The sequence below is a fragment of the Perna viridis genome, chromosome 2, assembly GCF_037379345.1.
Source record: "Perna viridis isolate PV_CMFRI_1.1 ecotype Kerala chromosome 2, ASM3737934v1, whole genome shotgun sequence".
Lineage (NCBI taxonomy): Eukaryota > Metazoa > Mollusca > Bivalvia > Mytilida > Mytilidae > Perna > Perna viridis.
In genome coordinates, this window is record NC_142446.1 from 8016501 (window position 1) to 8038095 (window position 21595).

Consider the following 21595-nt stretch of genomic DNA (forward strand, 5'->3'; position numbering starts at 1 on the left):
AGGCTTCCTGGAGCCGGAATTGCTCATCTGGTCATTTTTAACCATTCAAGAGCAACAACTCTTATAAGGAGTTGATGAGTGGGAGATGCATAGGGGTTATCTCAGTCCACATACTAATCATGAAGTAAGCAGGGTTACAGGGTATTTCGAAAAGTAATTGATTAAATTAAATTATGTGTAATCAGATTTTTTGGGTGGTTAATTATAACAATAATAATTTTAAAAAATATAATTGATTACAGCTGGTTAATGATTACCATTTAAAGTACCCCATCTCTGATAATAGTATCATACTGTCATGGTTATTGTCCTTGACCTTTGGTGTTAGGAAAATAACTAAGTATAAGAAATCAACTGTATAGATCTCTATGATTCACATCTTGTGTCAAATGTCACCAATTAAATTCATTGCTGTTTCAAGTTTGAATGGTGTGTCCATACTTGCCCGAACTGTTCCAGGTTTGACTTTTGTGATAGTATCAAGCTGTGCCCTGCAAAAACATTTTTTTACCAAACACATTGAAAACTTTAAAAAAAAAAATGAATATTGGAAATATGGTCTTAATGTTAAAATCCAAATCCTTCTTTAGACAGACATTATTTCTTAGTTAATTTTGTGGTAATTTATATCATAATACAGTAGATCAGGAACACAATAAAATAAGCATTTAGTCTCATTCTATTTTTCTTTGGATTTGGTATCAGCAGGGTTTGGGTAAACTAATCAGTAAGTGTAATCAGCTGTGGTCAATTGCATTTGTTACAGTAACAATTTGGAATCTGTAATCATGCTTTTTATGATCACTTGTAATCATGATGCTGTCAAAAAGTGAGTAATCATGATTACATGATACAGTTTGTTTTCCTTGATGTACATTTTGTATTATACAAATGATATCCTGACATAGTTTGGTTTTATATTGCAAAATAGAAAAAAAAGAATGATAATGTTGAATATGTCTTAGAAAGAACAACCAAAACATTGAGTAAAACATAACCGAAAGGTCTTCAAAAATCCTGCATAATCATATGTAATCATGATTACACCTGATTAAAAGTATAGTAATCATTACAATGAAAATGTGTTGTAATTGTAATGTTTTCGATTACATTTCAGCCAGTTGAATGATTTAGGTTCTGAGCTTCTAGTGTTCTTAATTTAATTTCTTAAGTTATATAAACAAACACCCATGTTTTAATATGTTCATGCTTGCCTCCTTACAGAAGCAATATCTTTTGATTGTATACATGTTGTCAACAGCTGTAATTTAAACTGAAGTAAATTTCATCTGGATATTGTACATACTGATTTTATCTTAGTTTGCAACACACATATCTGTAAGATGTTCCACTTCTCTGCTGATATACCTAAGTAGGTTTCTTGCAATTATATTGGTGAAGACTATTATATTGCAGAAGTTTGTGGTTTTTTTTTTCTCAACAGATAAATGTCTGTGATGAAATTCTACCTGGTACTTATATTAGATGTCGTCACATGAGAGTGGTTAGTGATTTTGGTAAAACTTCATGGTCTGACAGATATTTATATCTCACCTCAACCTCTTCTAGTGTAGTAAGTTGTAATTATTTATTCTACAGAATTCATATGTATCTCACTTCATATTTTTGTGAGCTGAAACATAATAAATCACAGCTCTACTGTTCAAAGGAAAAGTAGGCTCAGACAGACTACTCCCTTAATGGATAGAGAATAGATAGCTTGTGACATGCTTGTTATTGCACTCTGAGAGGTTAGGGTAGGTTGGGTCAGGCTGTTTGCTGCACCCTTAGAGAATAGATAGCCTGTGACAGGCTTGTTATTGCACTCTGAGAGAATAGATAGCCTGTGACAGGCTTGTTATTGCACTCTGAGAGGTTAGGGTAGGTTGGGACAGGCAATCTGCTACACCCTTAGAGAAAAGGGTAGACTCTGACAGGCTGTGTGCTGGACACTTAGAAAATAGGGGAGGCTGTGACAGGCTGCTGCTGCACCCTTAGAAAAAAGGTAGTCTGGGACAGGCTGGTTATTAAACGCCTAGAGAATAGGGTTGGCTGGGCAAGTTATCTGTTACACCTGAGCTAGGACAGGCTGTTTGTTACACTCTTAGAGAATAAGTTTGGCTTGGAAATGCTGTTTGCTGTATCCTTAGGGGATAGGGTAAGCCTGGACATGCTATTTGCTACATCCTTAGAGAAAAGAGAAGGCTATGACAGGCTGTTTGCTGCACCCTGAGAAGATAAGGTAAGCTGGGACATGCTATTGGCACCATCAGATAAAAGAGTAGACTGGGACAGGCTTTTTGCTGCACCCTACAAGTGCACATAAACAGAGAGATGGAAAGACCAACAGAAAAACATGGTAATTCCGTATTCTTTAAGGATGCAGCACACAGCCTGTCTCAGCCTACCATATTTTTTAAGGATGCAGGCCTCAGCCTGTCCAAGCCTACCATATTCTTGTAAAGTGTAGTAACCATCCTGTCCAAGGCTACCCAATTCTCTAAGGGCAGTCTACCAATTTAGCCACAAGTCTGATAGTCTTGGCCAGTTGTTTGCTGCCTCTCCCATTAAATATTAGGGGTGTAATAATAGTACCATGTTTGTCTGTCTATCCACGCCTCTATTTATGTGCCTTGTGAGCAAAGTTCCTTAACAATTCAATTGTTGTTGACAAGACCTGATGTGGAGGTTTTGGTATTATATGTAAATGTGCTTGAATTGAAGCAAGTTGCTTGTTAGGTGAGATAACCTAAAGGTTTTACATGCTAAGAGTCCTAGTGATATCCTTATGTGTCTAGAAAAGCAGAGGACGTTTACCCTACTGGTGCACCTGGTCCATGATCCCAGTTTTTAGTGGAGTCCGAGTTGCTCATTTACTTTTGTTGCTTTGTATGTATGATTTTAGTTACTTTATGTTCTTTGTTGTGTATGTCTGTTTTCCATGTCTGGTCTTTGTCCCTGGATTACATTCTTTTGATTACCGCTATAACCTTGATTCCCTTGATTACTCTTTCTTCACAATTTTTGTTTTTTCATTTTATATTTTTGTCTGTCAAACCAAACAAATCTAAAGGTTTTATTACCTGTGTCACTGAAGTTGGAGGCCAGTGTAAGGACGACATGATAGTTTATATAGTGTGCTGTATCACATGATAAGTCTTACTTGGGTAGATAGATGAAAGCAATTTAAAAACTGTTATTGACTAACATTCAAATATTAGCCTGAATATGATCAAAACTGCCAATACAATGCAGAATACAAAAGTGCGTCAATAAAGGATTTAGCAGTCCAATACGGCTTTTACCCATCCAATACGTCATATTGGCGTGGTTAAAATCTGTATTGGCCTTGGCCAATATAAGGTATTGGAGTAGTTAAAATATCAAAGGTATAATTGCATAAGGTTTTCCATATTGGCAGAGTTATTGGTCCTTGGCTAGCAATATTGGACTTTGGCTATGCCTCAGTCCAATATGGTTAGCTTTGGACCAATCATTTAACCAATATAGAAAACCTTACGCATAATACTATAATATTGTTGAAAATACCATACATTGAATTTACCGGTACATGTCTTACAGATCCAGGCATTTTGGTTTTTTAGGTTGATATTGTATCTGGAGAATGGGACCACTTGAGCCAGTCTGTGAAATATACTGTGGGAGGTTATTATAACTATCCTCCTTCACAATTGTCCATAGAAGACATACAAAATGGAGATTTCAAGGTAATTTGAAATCTACTTAACTTTTCATTCATAAATTGTATATATTTTTACAAAAGTGGGCAATACTGTTTGAGTCTGTTAATTGTCTTGTAATCTCAGTTGCTATTGTATTGAATTATTTGATCGTTGCTATGAAGTTTTGACTCAGTTATTTATTTACATGTGCATGTATATTATTTGGATTTGCTGTTCAAATTTTTGTTCAAAGACAATAGTATGGGTTTATTGTATTTTAATGTTTGTTCATGAGAGAACTAGAAGGTAAAAAAATTCTGTATTTTTCCTGTTTGAGAAGTGTGGGGTCCATCCATCATTCCATCTGTAACAAATGTGTGGTATTTGGATATTTTCTGTTGCAGATTACTCAATACCCTTGGAATGAATGATTAGATATATGGTTTATGCATGATGACTTATACTGTGTCTAACCTTTCCAGCATTATAGGTCTTCTACTTCTTATTTTCCAAACGACTTAGAATTTTTACATGGGCTGTATTGGGAAATTTTCCACAGATTTCTCATTACCCATTAGAAGGAATGATTAGATGCTTGGTGATATAGGGATAAGATAAATTTTGATAATATATCAAAGAGACAATGACCCAACTAGAGTAAAAAATATCAGAATTTCAATGACACTTTTAGTTACCCAGTTTTTTTCTCTCAGTTCTGTAGCCTACAATTGAGATTTCTGTGTGTATGGTCATTTTTTGGGGGAGTGGGTGTTATAGATTTAGTGAGCTTTGCTCACAATTTTTCTAGTGAGATCATATTATACCCCCTGCTTTGAAAAGTGGGATATATATAGTGTTCATGCTGTTCATCCAATGGTTCAATTGTCCTGATGTCCATCCACAACTGCTCTTAAACCCCTGAATGGAATTTAATGAAACCTGTATATACATATGGCCATCATCAATGAATTCCTAGATTCTCATCCAATATTTTTCAAAAATTAGAGGTAGGCTAGTTTATTTTTTACTGTAGTGATCAGTCTGTCCATCCGTAACAAATTAGTGTCCGCTCCATATCGTGAGAACCATTATGATTTCAAAGTTTATTCTTGACACATATATTAACCAGCACCAGAGGGTGTGTCATAATGTATGTACAACTTCCTAGGTCAATGGTCAAAAAGTTCTGTTCTAAACATATTTTACTCATTCTGCAGTATCAATTAATTTTGTAAATAGGTTTTGACAATTATTTAGCTCAGTAATATTCTATTATTTCTCCAAAAAAAATTAAGATATAGTCTTCAAATCAACTGAAAATTTGAGGGACTCCTTTTTTAGCCTTGAAAGATATTTAGTAATAAATTGCATTTAGGGAATTTAGTTCTTCAAACTTGCAGTAATGTGTCAGGAACCATTAAATGTGCTAAGCATGTTCCGTTTAACACACTTATCAGTCCAATTCTCCATCCTATCATTAATATCTTACAATTAATTAACAGGAAGATGTGAACAGCAGTGATTTTAACCAAGTAAAATTGGTAGAAAAATTCAAATTGATAAAAAGTTTTTGAAAATCTAATGCTTATCAAGGAAATTATTTTCTAAAACTGCAATTGGTTTTATTTCAATATAATTACAGGATAAATACTCTATTGATAGTTAATTTGTATTTACATTCAAAAACTGTAAATGTAAATGCAAATTAATTTTTGGACAGGTTTAAAAATATGGGAAAAGGTGAAGTGGAATAAAATTTGTAAATGTAAGTGAAGTTTGATACTGTTTAACTATTGAAAACAATTAATACTTCAGAAATCAGTAGTATTGATTGACATTCAGTTTATACATATTTGGAATAAAGGCAGTTCTAAATGATATGAAAAATGTAAATGTATTATCACTGTTTCATTTAACATAAGTAATTTTTAAATTTTTTTCATGTACAATTTTCATTAGAATCAAAAACCTCCAGTGCTAGCAGTACTTTGAATATATAATTTTATTTTGATGAGGATAAAACTGTTCTGTTTTGAACATTAAACCAACATTTTTTCCCTATCTTTGCTTCCATTGGAGTGAACATTTGTTCTTTTGTTGATGTGAATGTAAAAGTAATATTTCGTATTGTAAAGAAACAAATTTACCTTTGTAATATACAGTTAAATTTCAACGATTTAGTAACATGGTCTTTTGTTAGGGAAGTTCTTATCTCTTGTGATAGAAGATGATAGATGTTTATCATGCTCCTTAATGGCTGTTCATTAAAAGTCACAACCCCCTCCCCCTTGGAAAGCAATTTATATAGTTTTTGTGGGTGGTTGTATTTCAAAATAATTGAAACATGGATGTGGTGCTCTATGTGTGTGGAATCAAATCACTTTGCTTGTCAGTATGTTAAAAAAAATATGTAGGGGATGGGTAACAGCCAGTTTGATAAAAAAAAATGTGGTACTTTCTTTGATTATGAATCAGCAGAAACAAATAAAACAAATAAAACTTCATGAATTGCCAGGCAGCGACCAAATTTGCAACCTCACATCGATTTCACGTGTGTAGCCTAAACTTCATTATATAGATGTGCATCCTTTAACATTCTATATTGATCCATCTGAAAATTAAGTCTTATTTTGTTGAAATAAAGCTGTTTTGAGGCAGTCCACATGGAAATTTCAAGTGTTTTGTCATAAAAAGATGCATTTTTTTTAATCCTTGGTGTGTGGAAGTTCAAGTCATTTATAAGTAATTTAGTGATTATTGTTATAAAGTCCAGTAGTCATGGTAATATACTGAAAAAATATTACTGAGTTTAAGTACAAATCAGGGGTGCCTTTCTAAAACTAACAGCCAAATCTATGTTTTATGAAATATCATGCATTTTGACACTACCACAGGATGAATTCTATATTGGTCAGTTTCTGTATAACAAGAACCAAGTGATACAACCACATCTTTACAAACAGCAAAAAAAACAATATTATTGTTAAATCATGAATAACCAATAAATCATTACAATTCATATACAACCAGAAGATCAACCAACGTTTTGACAGTAACTGAATCTTTTTTTCTGCATCTTTGGTCTAGCAACTCGCTTTGCCATTTTCTGTAGAGATGTTAAATAAGAATTGTCTATAGGATCTGGATAATTAAACATGTCGTGAACCCATTTTAAGCTATATATAACAGAATTAATCATGTTGCATGTAGCACCAGAATTCCAACAAATGAGCTACATACAGTGCAATATGTACTGGTTGTACATGCAGTGCAGAAAATCCATTCTTTCAGATTCTTTATAAACACCTCCCTAGGCTTAAAAGAATAATGATATGATTTTGCTGTATTGTCACTTCTAGAACTCACAATATAATTAGACATTTGTTCAGCCAAACGGTCTAAATTTGATCTGTCAGAAACACCGGTCTGCCAAATGTCCTCACGGATCCAGTCCCTTAGGTTGATCCCTATAAACAAAAATACAAACATTCAGATACATTTCAGTATTCTATGCATAAAGCGATAAAATTAAAAGTCTGTGTTGGTCTTCCGAAAATACCATTCTGTCGCTTTCCCTTGTGTGTAACATTGTAATCTGTGAAACTTTTAAAATGTTTCACAAAACTTTTAAAGTAAAATCCATCCCAAACTTCAGGCCAAAAGGGAGCAGATTTCCACTCCGGTGTAACCAATGTACCCTTAGCTCTATTTTGTTCTAACTTATGTAACACTAAAATTATCATACTAGGAGGTGGAATCAACCAATTATGGTCTCACTAACCACTTGTAACGTTTCAGTTACTTTACATGTTAAAAAATGTAATATTCAAAGTTTCACTGTGAATTCCCAGGACAAATGACATCTTAAAGTTGCGTACCATTGCAAAGCTGGGAAAATAAGGCTTTCAAATTCATTATGCTAATGGTACGATGATTGTAGAAATTCTTCACAAAATTTACTTGAATAAATAATACTGAAAATCCACATTTTTACCTTTTCTGCTAACTGACAGCATGGAGGCAAATTACTCACACATGTAAACAATATTCATACACTTTTGTAGTAAATTACATATATAGTTTTAAAGTACACATTCTCAGCTTTATTTTGACTTCTTTTAATCGGAATACACACAAATAATGCACTTACAATGCATAGGTCTAGGTTCAGGGTGTTTTTGTACTACATAGGGGTGTGGCCATTTAACCTGGAAGTGGTTAGTGAGACCTATTCTCACTCTTCCAATCTTGTTTCAAGGCATCGATTCCACTAGTACCATCACACCAAACCTTGAAATGAACTTCTCATACATTCTGTTATAAGAAGTAGCAAAGCAATCAACTGTGCGTGGCCCCCCATTGTTTATCCAACAGGACAAATAACCATGTTTGTATATCCCAGTCTTCACAATCATTAATTATACTTAGTTTGTCGGTTTCTATGTTGTTCCCTGTCATTTTCCATTTTACTGAGAGCATGAATTTTTTGAAACTAAAAATAGGCTTTGTCTATGAATATTTAGATAAAATGAACAGTGTTATCTAATCAGAAACAAGTTAATCACTTGTATATAGAGTCCAAGCTACCCAAACACACTGGTGGATGGTAAATATAGAGGTTAAGGTCATCATAATTGACAGCTATTCAAACTTAAAAGGCAGTGTACAAAAGATCACATAGGTGTTCTGAAGTAGTTAAGTAGGACACATAGGTATAATGTAGGGCAGATTTCTACCTAGAGAGGAGCTATTTAAATTACTCACTAGTCTACATACATTAGTATTGAAATTGGAACTGGTCTATTTCAGTTAGCTGTAATGCACTAGCAAGTAAGATGGTAGAGTTCCCACATCCCATTAGACTTCTTATGTATATTATTTACTTGGTGTGGCTGTATACTATTGCAGATCCCCTACTGTCTTTATACCTGATACCATCAGAGGTTGTCCTATTCATTTACATCATGTGCTTTTGTTTACTGTCTATATTTACTTATGAGATGTATCACTTGGTTAACAAAAGCTGTATTTTTAGATAGCATAGTTGGCCAAGTGGAAAAAATTCATTAGTTAAGGTGGACTTTGATTTTTATTACTCACCCCCCCCCCCCAACTTGCAAAGTAGGGGGTATATAGTGATAGGGATGTCCTTTCATCCTTTCTTCCTTCCGTCTGTAAGACCTTCCATTGCACAGGGGGGACCCATGTCTTATTGGTTATTCGTTATACACCACTGAATGGAATTGAAAAAGTATGGGAGTTAAAAGGTGCATGTTATCAAATGGTGGAGTGGAGGTATCAAGTTATTGAGCATTGCACAGTTTTTCTAGTTTTTCAATTATATGGGTGATGGGGTCTTTCAAAAAAAAAGCTGTCCTAGTGACTGGGGACATAGTATTTTTTGGGATAGCCTTAAGTTGCTTGGCATTTGCCTAATGACTCTAGACCTCTAATGCTTGTCTCAGTTGTGTCATAAAATGTGAGAAGACTGTTCCATGACATTGTTGGGTTTAGTAAGTCTAGTAGATTTCACCTGTGTGCATAATTGTATCATACTTCGTACACCAAAGTGTTCTTTTAATAGAGTAATTACTTGTTCATAATTAGTATTTATTTATACAATACGGTGCATGGTTATAGAGAAAAATTACAATAAACATATGCTGTAATATTTACAGTATATTTTTGTTAAATTGAATGACTTTGCTATTGAAGACTTATGTCTCTAGTTTTAAAACAATTAAATACAAATGTGGAGGACATTTTCAGAATAGTTGTTGATTTGCTATTTAAAAGAACATTTATTTTAGATAAAGAGCTTAGTTTCTTACAGCCAGGGATTGATTTATTTATTATGTCTTTCTTGTTCATACTGAGTTCAATGAAGCAAGAAATGTTCTTCATTTTCAATTTGCCCAGAGTTACAAATTGTACATAGACATTCTGACACAGGGATATTTCTATGCCATCCTTTTTCTATCAGTAAAGAATGGGAACTTGTCCCAATTTTGACAATAGCGACATGTTGAGATATGTTCTCTATATTGTCTACATATGATTATCTTTGTCCCATCTCAGATGTCTTTCTAAAAAAAATCTAGTTTTAAAGATAGACAAATTTTTGAGTTTTGACTCTGTAAGTTTTGTTGAATTATTCTTTGTTTTGAATTCCTTACTTCTGCTTGGCACACACCATTAGATGCCTTACAGTTTACCCCAAAATATCTTTAATGCATTTCACATACAAATATTCAAATGGGTCGCTTTTAATTGACAAAATACTCCCCAAACTTCACTACAAATGGATTTGTGATATCAAACAGTTTTCCCACTAATTTGCATGGATTGTTTAAAGTGATAATTTCTTTTTTTAATTTGAAGAAGGCTTTTCTAGCTTTTTCCATTAAAGTGTTTATTGCTGAATTGAATTTGCCATTATATCTAAGTACTATTATTAAGTAGCAATATAGTTTTACTGTTTCAATTCTGTCATTAAATTTGTTTAATGACAGACTGGGAACTCTTGGCTTCTTTGTTGGGAAACATTCATCAGAGATGTGTTGAAGGTAGCCATGTAAGATCCCCAGAAAGTTTGTCACAACAAATATTTCTCATGAGAACATAGGTACATCTAGTTCTGGATAAAATCTATGGGTTTACAGTGCTTCAGCTTCTGGCTGTCTATGTGTGTCTTTTATTAGCTGACCAAAGGTCCAAGTAAGTTTATCCCATCACTTTATTTCCATCATCTGTAATCTTTTCATATTTTGCTCAACTAGATGAAAACCCCATGACCAATTTTAACCAAACTTGGGAAGAAATGATGTATGCAATAGCCTCTACAAAAGATCCTCTTTAGTTCTGCTTGATTAAACAAGATGACCACCAGAGGCCATTTAATTTTCTGATTGGTCAATTTTCAAGTGTCAACTTCTCTAAGACCACTGAAAGCCAATGTTTTGAAACTTGATAGGATAAATGACCTCAGTACCCTCAACAAATAATCCCCTTTTTGTGTGGCTCAGGTAGCTGTGTGGTTGCGGCCACTCAAAGTTTCCATTGAAACACTAAGGGAAAACACATTTTGGCCAATATCTTTGCTTTTACCTAGCCAATAGTGACTAAACTTGGCATATATAAGAAAAGGGACAACTTTATTTAGTTCTGCTTGATTAAACAAGATGGCCGTCAGAGGCCATTTAAGCATCTGATTGACCAATTTTCAAAGATCAACTCCTCTGAAACAACAGGTGCAAATGTATTGAATCTTGATAGGGTAAATGACCTCAATGCCCTCTCTTTTCAACTCTTTATACTTCTATTCCCCATACTCAGTTAAAATCCAGACTCAAAAACATTATACATCGTTGTTACTCCAAAAAAGGACCGCATGCCTAGATACAAATATGTAGTTCTTGGTAGAGATTCCTCATACTTTGTAAAAAAATAACAATTCCAAATCATCTGCCAACAACATATTTGTCCTGTATGGTGGACATGTTTTTCAACAAACAGTCAGCATTCAAATGGGAACAAATTGTGCTGCTCTACTGGCTTACCTATTCCTTCACTCTTATGAGGCTAACTATAGTTGATCTGATCCAAAAGAAGGAACATTGTTTAGCTAGATCCATAGTATCAGTTTCCACTATAAAGATGACGTATTATTGTTAAACAAACATAGTTTTTGGGATTTTATTCATTGAATCTACCCCCAAAGAATTTGAGATAAAGGATACTACAGACACTGTGAAGTTAGCCTCATATCTTGACCTACACTTAGAGATCTATGGTAAAGGAAAAATATTGACCAAGCTTCTGGAACAGGGTTATGTTGCTACACAATTCAAGTCACCACTACAGAATTTTTATTGCCATCATCATGAACTTGTGGATTGTTACAGTGTATCCATCTTCACTATGAAAACTGATTTGTTCATCTTGTCATAGTTTTTCTTATCTCTTGTCTACTCTGGACTTGAGTTTTTATGAGCAACTCAGCGGGTGTTTCTAGGAAAACACCGAATGCTTACCCTACCGGTGCACCTGGTCCATGCTACCAGTTTTTAGTGGAGTCCCAGTTGCTCATTTACTTTTGTTACTTTGTATGTATTATTTAAGTTATTTTATGTTCTTTGTTGTGTTTGTCTGTTTTCCATGTCTGGTCTTTGTCCCTTGATTACATTCTTTTGATTTCTGCCAGAATCTTGGTTCCCTTGATTACTCTTTTATCATGTAAACAACATTTGGTGTGAGTAACAGAGTAATAATAGCTTTTATCATGTAAATAACATGTGATGTGAGTAAGTTAGTAATGATAGCTTTTCAGTATAGTGTAAACAACTTTTGGTGCCAGTAATCATGTAATGATAGCTTTTTTTTATGTAAATAAGATTTGGTGTCAGTAACAGTGTAACGATAGCTTTGTTCATGAAGATAATGTTGGTAGTAAGTTACTGTGTTATAACAGCTTTTGTCATGTTAGATACTAAATATGGGTAGATTTAATGATATAGGTATCTGAATAATGATTGTGGTCTTATAGATAACATCAAGTGAAGAGTTTACAACAGAAGTTGATCAGATTGTGTATAGGGAAAGTAGAAGATTTTATATGATGGGCCACATGGTTGCTGTGACATACTTAAGAAGGTAATTGACAAATTAATTGAGTTATAAAAAATAATAACCAGCATGTTTATGCACTTTGAACCTATGGTGTGATTACTCTTGCATTTGGTGAACCATATTTTATGGCATATAACGGCATAATCCCATGATCCAAAGTTAATGGAGTTATATGGTATTGTACCACAGGGTTCCATACCACCTAAGAACAGCTGGGATTAATTAAAAGGATATTGACCTAAACCTTTTAAGAATTTAGGAATAAGGGAAATAAGGGGCCAGAAACAAGCTTTTATCTGATGTCCAGACAATTGCGTTATTGAAAGTGATTTGAGTTTAGTTTTGTACCACAAGATGCTATACCACCAAAAGACTGCGGTCAACTGTGGGGACTGTGACTTGAATGTTGTGGGACTAAGAGGCCCAAAAAATGGGCCAACTATTCACGGTTGGAGTTCTGTGGTTGTATCAAACTGCCCCCTGCAACACATTTTGTTGGGTTTAGATCAAAGGATGCAAACAGTATGGATCATGAATTGACCAGTATTTGTCCTATTCCATCCTGGAAGGAAAACCTTACCTATGATATCACCACGAAAACTGATACCATATGAATCTTAATATTTACATTTTAGACTCATTAACAATTCCTGCAATATATCAAAATTTTCTTATAGCTGAATAAGGGGTTCCCTGTTTTTATACCTCTCATATCCAGGGAATATATGAGAGTCAAAATCACTCCTGGTTTTTGTCAGATAAAACAGGCTTCTATCCTACTTTAATACTATATCACTACATCAGCATATAACATAAGCAATAGATCAGAAAGTATCAATAATTGACCTGTTATCTGAGGCACACAGGCTTAAAATTTGGTGCATCATTTAATTTGGAAGGGTAGATGAAAGTATATGGCTGATGCTTTGAAAAGTCTATTGTTATGATTGTGTGGATATACTATTCCAAATATGTAAGTAAATTTCATAATGATATATATTTATACAAATATGTCAAGAAATGTGCAATAGTAAAAACTACCATTTCAGTAGAAACAGTCATTCTAATATTTACATTTTAGACTCACTTCCACTTCAGGGCTTTTCCAGAAAATACTATGTCACCCCTCCCACAGAACGACACTGTTTGGTCTCAGTATCGTATTAAATTTTCCCATAGACGTCTATAGTGAAGTGCATATTTTTAGGATTTAAAAAAGAATATATGTAAATTGATTCAATAAAACTTTCACTTCTGTAGCATTTCTAAGGACATGTGAAAAAAAAATTCCCGCAAAAAAAGTAGGTTGAGTCCATGAAGATTGGAAAGAAAAGTAGTCTTGAACTGTAAATAGCTATTTTTTCTACTTTCACTTTCATTTTGCACTCATCAAACCAACTTTTTCAGTGGAACATTTCTATGTTATTATGTTAGATTTTCTTTTAAAAAAATTTGTCACTTGTGATGTTTGCTCTATTCTATTGTTCATATCTTTTGACAAAACATTAGTTTGTAGAGAGGCTAAAAGAAAATGCTCTATATTTTATAGCCTCCATGTTTTGATGTACACCCGCTGAGGGATATTCGATACTGGTACCGTTTAAAGACCCCACCACATATATAATTGAAAAAAAATAAATTTCCACCATGATATTGAACTTAACTGAATTACCACTATCAGTGTGTAATTCAATAAAAGTTAAAGACCCCCTCTTCCCCCATAATAAATATGCATGTTACTTAAAAATTGTTGCATTTCACAAAATTTTTTTCGACAAATATTCTGGTAAATTGATTTCTGAAGTGGAGACTACTGAAGATCTGTTTTATTTGATTTACGATCAGAGTAAAACTTTTTTTTTTTTTTTTTTTATCAAACATTGGCTGTTACCCACCCCTTAATATTTTCTTTTTTTTCAACATATTCAACATACTGACAACCAACATGATTTAATTCCACATCTAGGGCACTACCTCCATTATTCATTGTTTTTTAAAAAATATGACGCCCCACAAGAAAATATATTAATTGCCTGTTACATAGTATTTTCTGACCCTAAGTAAAAGCAGTCATTCTAAATATTTACATTTTAGACTCACTACTACTTCTGTAGAAGCAGTCATTCTTATGTTTACATTTTAGACTCACTACCACTCCAGTAGAATCAGTCATCCTTATATTTACATTTAAGACACTTTTACTTCAGTAGAATCAGTCATTCTAATAATTACATTGTAGACTCACTACCACTTCAGTAGAAGCAGTCATTATACATTTAAGTAAAAAAAAATATCTGGAGCCTGGGTGTAAACTGCATGCATCAAACCACAAGATAGTTGGTATTGATTTTGACCCCAATAGTTTTAGAATTAGAGGTCAAAATAGGGGCAGTAAGTGAGCATTTCATTAAATTTAACTATTTAAATCAAGTATAGGCATATGGATATCTATAATGTCTCTACAATTTTCTAATCACAGAGGACAGACACAAAACAGTTTCCAAACATTGGTAAATGTACTGGGTATATGGCTCTCTCCATGAAATTATGATGATTCATATCACAAAAGAAATGTTTTCATTTATTTTTTGGCTTGTTACCTTTACTTTTTAGAAAAAAAAAACAATCAAAAAAGACCAAAAGAAAGCATATATGTATGTATCTATACAGAATTGCATCTCAAGGTTAGATTTATTTTTTAAGTGTTTGATGGATTTAAAAAGGGTGTGGTCTTTAGCTTTTAGGAATTTAATGTCAAAAAGAGATCAGAAATATGTACATATTGGGTTTGCCACCTGCAGTTGTATAAAGCTGTGCCATGTTAAGCATTTTATTTTTATAAAGGTATAGAAAATAAAAAAAAAAATTATTATTTTTTTTTATTTCAGTTCTAAACATGCTGAGGTAAGATTGAAATGTTTCCATCCAAACTATGTATTATACAAGTTCTGCCTAATGAATAGAGATATATGTTCCTTTTATTCACACCTTTCCTTGACAGACATTAAGTGGTATAGTCTATATCATCCACTCCTTGTATTATTAATCCTCTGATAGATGTATAATAATATAATCCATTCCTTCCATCCACATCTTGTATCATTAACCCTTCTGAAAGATGTATAATAATATAATATAATCCATTCCTTCAATCCACATCTTGTATTATTAACCCCTCTGACAGATGTATAATATAATCCATTTCTTCCTCCCACATCTTATATTATACATCTTTCTTATAGAGATATAATCCATTCTTTCCATCCACACCTTGTATTATACACCTTTCTGATGGAGATATAATCCATTCTTTCCATCCACACCTTGTATTATACACCTTTCTGACGGAGATATAATCCATTCTTTCCATCCACACCTTGTATTATACACCTTTCTGACGGAGATATAATCCATTTCTTCCATCCACACCTTGTATTATACACCTTTCTGACGGAGATATAATCCATTCTTTCCATCCACACCTTGTATTATACACCTTTCTGACGGAGATATAATCCATTTCTTCCATCCACATCTTGTATTATACATCTTTCTGATGGAGATATAGTCCATTCTTTCCATCCACACCATGTTGCCATCATTTTGGATATTGTTTTCCACAGACTCTTTAAACCAGTTTTTGTAAAAAGTCAAGGTGTTTGTCAACAAAGGCATAGATGCAGTTAATTTGGCTAACATCCTCCATCACAAAAACGTAACCAACATAATCACCCTATATTTCAAGGAGAGGTCAATAATAATACAATAATTATTTCATATTCCTATACTTCACCCATTGCATCAAAAATTTTCAATTATAAAAGGTTAGTGCAGAACCTCAAGATTGAGGACTTCAAGGCTAAACCTCCTGACTGTTCTTGCAAAAAATGTTTATTACCAGAGGTAGATGTAGAAAATAATAGCAGTGATAAGACTTGTACTGCCACTACACTCTCAAAAGAACAGATAGTGGATAACCATAAATCTGTGCTGCCCTCTTTTGGTCTGTATACCAAAGATGATGATTGTGATTTACTGTCTATGTACTGGATTCCAGAACTCCACAAGAATCCATACAAACAATGTTACATAGCTGGATCTGCAAAATGTCCCACCAAACCTCTTTCAAAACTTCCAACTTCTATACTCTGACACAGCTGTCAAGGAGGGTCTCCAGTCTGACCACAACACTTGTTACTCCTATAGTGGTATTAATTCAAAGTGGATTCCAAAAAATTTGAAAGATCTTTTGGAGACCCTCGATTCAAGATTTTTATCAGAATATAATAGTATTAAAACCTATGATATTTCAACACTGTATATTCTATTCCTCATACTCAGTTAAAATACCCGACTCAAAAACATTATACATTGTTGTTTTTTCAAAAAAAAGATGGTACACCTATATATAATTATATAGTTCTTGGTAGAGATTCCTCATATTTTGTAAAAAAAACAATTCCAAATCATCTTCCAAATATACAGAAGATGTTTTCAAAATGTTGGAATTTTTTATCGATAACATGTTTGTCCAGTGTGGTGGACATGTTTTCAACAAACAGTCTGCATTCCAGTGGGAACTAATTGTGCTCCTCCACTTGCTGACATATTCCTACACTCTTATGAGGCTGACTTTGTAGCTGATCTGATCAGAAAAAAAAGAACATCATTTAGCTAGATCCTTTAATCTCAGTTTCTGTTATGTAGATGACATACTATCACTAAACAATACTAGATTTGAGGACTTGATACATCGCATCTACCCTAAAGAATTTGAGACAAAGGATCCATAGTCTCAGTTTCCACTATAAAGATGACGTATTATTGTTTAACAAACATAGTTTGTGGGATTTTATTCATTGAATCTACCCCCAAAGAATTTGAGATAAAGGTAACTACAGACACTGTGAAGACAGCATCATATCTTGACCTACACTTAGAGATTGATGGTAAAGGAAAAATATTGACAAACTTGATGATTTTTCATTCAGAATTGTCAACTTTTCTTTCATCTGTGGCAACATCCCTTCAGCACTGATGTATGGAGTTATCATATCACAACTCATACATTATGCCAGAGCTTGCCGTAAGTACACAGACTTTTTGTATCTTGATAGACTTCTTACAGTTAGGGCTCTACAACAGGGCTATGTTGCTACAAGGTTAAAGTCATCATTACAGAAGTTTTATGGTCACCATGAACTCGTGGATCGTTACAATTTATCCATCTGCACCATGAAAACTGTTTGTTCATTGTCTCATAATTTCCCTTTCCTCTTTCATCTACCCCGGACTTTACTTTTTACTTTTTATGAGCAACTCCCAGTGATTTCCGCTATAACCTTGGTTCCCTTGATTACTCTTGTATTCCTGGTTGAATTGTATTCTTTCTGATGGACATCCTTTCATTATAACCTATACAATGTAATGGCTATATGTTTTGTTTTTAATTGTAATATGCACTTTTGTTTTTGATTTTTATGCATCATTTGCTTTTGCTGTTCAGGAATCATTGCCTTTGACAATGAGTTGGGATACAGAGATTGCATTTGTATTTGGCTAAAATTTAATAACATTGATTTTGGGTATTTTATATTCAAACCTTTGATTGAAATAAGTTTTAAGATTATATTTGTTTGGGTGACATATATCAGTCCTCTCTTTTTATGCGAGTTATAAGGGCAAATTTTAAGGTGTGGAAATGGATCTTAGTTACTTTCATATAAAAAAAGATAATAATTAATAAGTCAAATACAATAAGGTTTGATACAATAAGGATGTGTTTGATACTTTACTTTCTAATACTCTGATTTTTTTAAAGCTCATTTGAAATTATTAAGCACATCTAAATGAAAATGACTTTTTTTTTTATTTAGAACTTAAATCTGACTCAGGATAAAAAAGAAGAGGTAATTGTACACCAGTCATTGTATGATCAGTTAATACAGCAGGTACAGTCAGATGTAGCTGTACCATTCAAACAGTTATACCATGGCAATAGTTCAGATCTACACTTCATACCATCATCTCATCAACAGTCAGGTAAGTACATCATCACTCATTCAGTGGTGATTATACATAGTTGCAGTATATGTATCACCATTAGTCATTATACAAATTGGTGATTCACCACTCCAACACAGTGATCATACACAGTTACAATATACTGGTATGTGTCACCATTAGTCATTTTACATGTTGTTACTTTTCCACTCCATACGAGTGATCATACACAGCTAAAATATACTGGTATGTGTCACCATTAGTCATTATATGGATTGGTCTTTCACATTTCCAAAAAAATTCTCTGACACAGCTACAGTACGTTTGTATGTGTCACCATTGGTCATTATACAGGTTGGTACAGGTATGTGTCACCATTAGTCATTACACAGGTTTGTATTTTACATTTCTAACACAGTAATCAACCAGGACAGATGTGACCCCTTGTTAGAATAAGATATATTTATCCTATATTTATCCTATTTATTCATTTCTATACAGATTGGTATTTCACCACTATTATCATTTTGAAAAAAACACCCTATAAGTCTGTCCACATTACTTTTAAGTGCAACACCTCCTGTATTGATTAAGGGATTTTGATGAAATTTTGTAGAAATGTAGATGTGCAGGGAAAAATGTAATTGTTGTTGGAGAACCCCAAAGGGAGAGAATCTTAACTTGAGAGATTGATTTTGTTCCAAGCATTTCTAGTTTCACAAAATCACCAAGGAGGAAACTTAGTAAATATATATTATACAACTAGTGTTTCCTTGCATTTTATTTATCCCTCTTAATCTTGATTATATGTCTTTTTGGTGGCTATGGCTTAAAGTTACCATTAACTTGTCTTTAACAATACCACTTCAAGACTTGAGGAATTTTGTACTAGTGCTTGAATGTATACTTGTTTATGTGATAAAGCAAGACTTGAGCAATCAGCAGTTTTAAGGTACAAACTTTCAGGAACTACTTTTTCATATGTTTTGGTAGAAACATGTACAAAATAATCCAATATTAGTGACTGGTCTGTCTCTTTTTGTTAACTAGTTTTTGTCCTTTTTTCTGACAATGGTAATCAAAATGATGCCAAAAACTCTGAAGGTAAATAATTTAATTTTTGTATTTTTTCCAAAAATATTCATTAAAGATTTATAATCGAGGCTTGTAGGGGCCTCTAGTTTTCACATAGTGCAATTAATTTGGCAGATGAGTGATTCAGGCTTGTGAGTTTCATAATTTTAGCTTAATTATTAACATTTTATTTGATTGTAGTGATGGAGGAAGGAGAATATTTTGTGATATACTGGTCAGGTCTGAACCATAAAGTATTGCTTCCTACTGTGTGGTGGTGCCCTCTCAACCAGGACAGGTCTGATCCCCTGTTAGAAAAAGACAATGCAAAACATAAACCAGTTGAAACTTTAACTGGTTCTCAGATACCCACAATTACTACCAGTATGTTTACAAGACCAGAAGAAAGTGACATTGTCAAACTTTTCAGAAGAAGTGTAGAGTCATTATCTGCTGATTATAAGATATCTAAAAACCAAGTTAACAAAGTGTTAAAATCAGCAATGAATTGTCATCATCAGTTTTTGTTAGTGTTAGATGTGTATAAAATGCACTGGACAAAGACAGAGATTGTACTTAACATGGCTTATAAACTTTAATGACTCACTACATGTTAGAGTAGAAATTACATTGTTCTGGTTCTCTTCAAATATTAAAGTTGATTCATTTGATTATATGTCTGGACTGTTTATACATTATTTCTAGGAATCAGTCATAATTAAACTTAATGGTATCACACTTGTTACTGCAAAGTTCATTTCTACAACTGGATAAGAAAGGCTAAAAGTTACTACAAAAGCATTATGATTCAAAACTAGTTATACATTTTGACTAACAAATCTCCTTTGGTTTTCATGGGGTAAACAGATGATTTATCATTTTATAAATTAATTTTAAAACATATTTTTATCTTTAAACATGAGAAAAGTAGCTCTGAATTTAATTGAATGGGGGCATGTCAATATTTTTTATCCATTGAGATATAACAAAATCATTTTAAACAATCAGATTACAGTATTTATCTCAAAGTAATTTATTCACATATATCTCAAAAACCATTTGGTTTAGCAAAATTCTGTTTGGGTAAAAAGTGTTCACCATGATGAGATCTATCTGTGGTCAAGTTTTTGTTCTAATCTGTTTTGGAGTTACTGCCTATTTTAGATATTTTTTGGCTATTTTTAACATTATTACTTTCAAAAATCTTCTCCCCTGAAACTACTTGACCATTTGAAAAGAAAACTTGTTATGAATGTTCCTTAGAGTATGTTGCATAGAAGTGTTGTGGGGATTTTTGATCCGTCAAACAACATGCCCCCTGTTAATAAAAATAGAACGAAGGGGTCAGTCAGAAGTTTTTCTCTTGTATCTCCAAAACCGTTTGGTTTAGTCAAATTCTTTTTACTGCTTAAATGATCCTTATTATAAGGCCGACAAAAGTATGCATTGGACCAAAGTTGTTGAACTACACCTTGTAAGAATTATTATTGCCCTTAAAAAGGTGAAAATGATGTTTTTTTTAAACAGTTTTCAGCCAATATCTTGAAAACTATGCTAGATAAAAGAAACATTTAATTGCTGAAATGATCCTTATGATAAGGCTTACAAAGGCTGCGGGATCAAAGATGTTGGACAACTTTTTGATAGAGTAATTGCCATTGAAAGGCGCAAATTTATGTTATAGCAGTTTTCTGCCAACATCTTCAAAACTATGATAGATAGAAAAAATTCAATTGCTGAAATGATCCTTATGATAAGTCTTACCGAAGTCGTCTTTGAGTCAAAATTGTCAGACAACTCCTTGTTAGAGTTATTGCCCTTTAAAGACAAAAATTTAACCAGATGGGCAATTCAGGCTCATGTGAGCCTCTTGTTATACAATCACAAACTATTTGTGGTAGTATAATGGTTTTGAACTGTCGTTGGTTTCGTCCGGACATTTTGACTCGAGGCTAAAAACCACTAATTCCACTTTCCATAGGCTTCTATGCTAATTTCACAATATTCAATGTCTTCTCTGGACTTTACCTTAACTTTAACCTGCAGAGGACTATATATCAGCATGATTCTACATATGTCAGCTCACAATCCTCAGAATGGCATCTAGGGTTAGCAGACTTGCAGTGCAGTACTGGTCACCGGAAGTGAAGGGTCTATAAATAGCATGGGAAATCCCAGTGTTTTCACAAGATAGGGGTATATTTAAA

General features: G+C 33.4%; 1 protein-coding gene across 1 annotated transcript in view; it reads left to right on the plus strand.

Annotated features, from left to right (window-relative positions):
• Positions 1-20064, plus strand: part of LOC148623518 (RPA-related protein RADX-like) — a 37642-nt gene extending 17578 nt beyond the window's left edge. Inside the window, exons 10-15 of the mRNA XM_088565377.1 lie at positions 1445-1573; positions 3606-3728; positions 12229-12335; positions 15200-15215; positions 18188-18353; positions 19590-20064. Of these exons, the coding sequence (XP_088421503.1) occupies positions 1445-1573; positions 3606-3728; positions 12229-12335; positions 15200-15215; positions 18188-18353; positions 19590-19987 (939 nt within the window). The 3' untranslated portion in view covers positions 19988-20064. The remainder of the gene's footprint in view (positions 1-1444; positions 1574-3605; positions 3729-12228; positions 12336-15199; positions 15216-18187; positions 18354-19589) is intronic.
• The last annotated feature ends 1531 nt before the right edge of the window (positions 20065-21595 follow it).